Source organism: Ochlerotatus camptorhynchus, unplaced genomic scaffold (genome assembly GCF_037179485.1).
Source record: "Ochlerotatus camptorhynchus isolate MF236.1 unplaced genomic scaffold, CSIRO-AGI_Acam_v1.1 ptg000251l, whole genome shotgun sequence".
Taxonomy (NCBI): Eukaryota; Metazoa; Arthropoda; class Insecta; order Diptera; family Culicidae; genus Ochlerotatus; species Ochlerotatus camptorhynchus.
The window spans coordinates 3,550,813-3,553,642 of record NW_027040741.1 but is presented as its reverse complement, the minus strand read 5'-3'; the positions used below and the strand labels follow the sequence as shown (position 1 = coordinate 3,553,642).

General features: G+C 41.2%; 1 protein-coding gene across 1 annotated transcript; it reads left to right on the top strand.

The window, feature by feature from the left end:
• Nucleotides 1-794: 794 nt before the first annotated feature.
• On the top strand, nt 795-2,317 carry LOC135704910 (alpha-amylase A-like). Its single transcript, XM_065226451.1, has one exon. The coding sequence runs from the start codon at nt 824-826 to the stop codon at nt 2,315-2,317; it is 1,494 nt and encodes a 497-aa protein (XP_065082523.1). The 5' UTR covers nt 795-823.
• The last annotated feature ends 513 nt before the right edge of the window (nt 2,318-2,830 follow it).

The following is a 2,830-nucleotide window of genomic DNA, read 5'->3' as shown; positions in this document are numbered from 1 at the left end:
CAACCAGCAAGTGTAACCCAAGAACCAAAAGTGGTGCGATGCTAGTTTTCATTGCTATGACGACGACTGAATTAAGGGGCTTAGAAGCAGAGGGGTGAAAAGATTGAAATTGTCCAAAGCAGCCTGTCCAGTCCAAAGAAACCCCATCACGACGGAATGCATAATTGACCAGAAATAAATTATATTCCAGATTTAAAATCAACCTGTCAAAGTCAATCTGTCAACCTGTCATTAACAAATCAGCTTAGTAGTATTCACAAATCTGTACCGCCCATAAATGCTATAATGCATCCTATAAAGAAGAGCTCATTGCGATTATAACCTGAATGCATCGAACTCACTTCACCATAAGACTTGATTTATACAGACCACCTTGGCTATGGATTAAACTACTCAAAGATATACTGTATACGACTGTTTGCTAATACCTTTCTTTCCCAACTGCCTTCCGTCCGTTCACTAAAAAAAACAAAACTCTGAATGCGATCGTGAAACATGATAAGGATAAGATGCTTTCAATTGTGGAATCAATTGACCAACGGTAGTGTGCCACAGGAAAGCGCACTTTCCCCTGATTTTCATCCGGTACCGAACGGATGCGAGATATTTTGTGTCACTATAGCAAAGACCATCAGGTCAACAACGTGATATGTTTAATACGTAAGTAAAGAGACGCGAATGAATGCTGATAAAGATTGCCTATTCGCATCTTTGGACATTGATAAAAAAAATGTAATCAATCAAAGCAGTAACACTTACTTCACACTGACATGTAAACCATTCAATAGACCAGTTCTGGGTCAGTCTGTGGCGATCCAGCGAGATGCAGGCAGCATTTTTATTAGCTTTGGTTGGCAACGCTTTGCTGGTGAGTGGCCAGTTCGATCCTCATTGGTGGCCGGGTCGTAGTGGCATAGTTCAGCTATTCGAGTGGAAATGGAACGACATCGGAGATGAGTGTGAACGTTTTCTTGCTCCGATGGGTTTCGGAGGAGTTCAAATTTCACCACCTACGGAAAACTCTATCATTTTGGATCCATTTCGCCCCTGGTGGGAAAGATACCAGCCAGTGTCTTATTATCTGAATACCCGTTCCGGTAATGAGGCTGAATTTGCACAGATGGTGCGTCGCTGCAATGCAGTAGGAGTTCGAATTTATGCGGATGTGGTTTTCAATCAGATGGCTGCAACTACCCAACATGGCGGAGGTGGCGGATCAACAGCAGATGTGACTCGTCTTAGTTATCCAGCGGTTCCATACAATGCATCGGACTTCAACGTCAATTGTCAAGTTGATGATAAAAGCAATCCAATTGAGCAAAGAAACTGTCGCCTGTATGGTTTACCGGATCTAAATCAGAAATCTGAATGGGTTCGAGATAGAATAATGCATTTTTTGAACAAATTGATTATCTACGGAGTGGCAGGCTTCCGTGTGGATGCAGCTAAGCACATGTGGCCAGGAGATCTGCAAGCGATATATAGTAGCCTTTCCAATCTCGCCCAGAACCATGGCTTTCCTCAAAACGCACGACCTTTCATCACTCAGGTTGTAGTGGACATGAGTGGTGATGGTATTTCCAAGCACGAATACACCGCTCTTGGAACCATCACTGAGTTCCGTTACTCTGATACAATTGGATACATTTTCAGTGGACAGCAGCGTCTATCTGATCTTAGCACCTGGGGACCAGCCTGGGGATTCCCTCCTTCTGAAAGAACACTGGTTTTTGTGGATAATCAAGTAAACCAAAGAGGCCATGGCCCAGGTAAAGGTCACGTTTTAACTTACAAAGATGGTAAAAACTACATAATGGCAACGGCATTCATGTTAGCTCATACTTATGGAATTCCAAGGGTTATGAGTTCATATAACTTCAACAACGGGGACCATGGACCTCCATCAGACTTAAATGGTAATATTATTTCTCCCACAATAACCCCAGATGGGTTATGCGCAAATGGTTGGGTCTGTGAGCACCGGATGAATCCGATAGCGAATATGATTGGCTTCAGAAACGCTGTCGCTGGAACGGAAATAAATTATTGGGTAGACAACGGTAGATATCAGGTTGCGTTCTGTCGGGGGAATCAAGGATTCATTGTTTTCAACCTAGAAGTAGCGGATCTAGATCAAATTATGCAAACATGTCTGCCGGCTGGAAAGTACTGTGATGTGATCACTGGAAAAGTGAATGAAGGAGTTTGTACCGGGTATACAATTGAGGTTGATACAAACGGCCTTGCTAGAATATATGTTGCTGCCTTTGGAGGGTACGGTGTGTTAGCGGTACATGTTGGCGCTAGAATACAGTGATGAAATGGTGCTTGGCATTCATAATAGTGAAGGTAGCTTTATCGAAAAGCGTTTGGTACGTCTTTAAATTTTTAAGTTCTTATGCTAGATGTATGTTACAATTGACATGCGATAATAAAATAATATAAAACAGCAGTATAAAATATAAATTGTTTTAGTTTTTTTTTTACCTTTTCTCCTTCGAGGCTATAGCGTCCCAAGTAACCAAGAAGTCCGCTATTTGCCTCATAAATGCCCTTATTTCAATATATGGTTAATACAGTGCGTGTCAGGGTAATAGAGCCACTTGAAATCTGAATATACCAATTGATAGTGGTTTTGAGATATTGAAGAATATGTAATATTGGATGTCACTGATGAATTTAACCTCAAAATTGCGCAGGATTTGTTTCACAAAGTTTTTCTAAATTTTCAACCACCATAATAAGTATCTTCTAGACTAAACTGATGGCACTTAAAACTCAGGACACCACAAAAAGGTCGAATATCTATATCTCAAGCAATAGAAATATT

Bases quoted from the DNA above. Each gene is read 5' to 3' on its own strand.
- LOC135704910 (XM_065226451.1), top strand. From the start codon at position 824: ATGCAGGCAGCATTTTTATTAGCTTTGGTTGGCAACGCTTTGCTGGTG.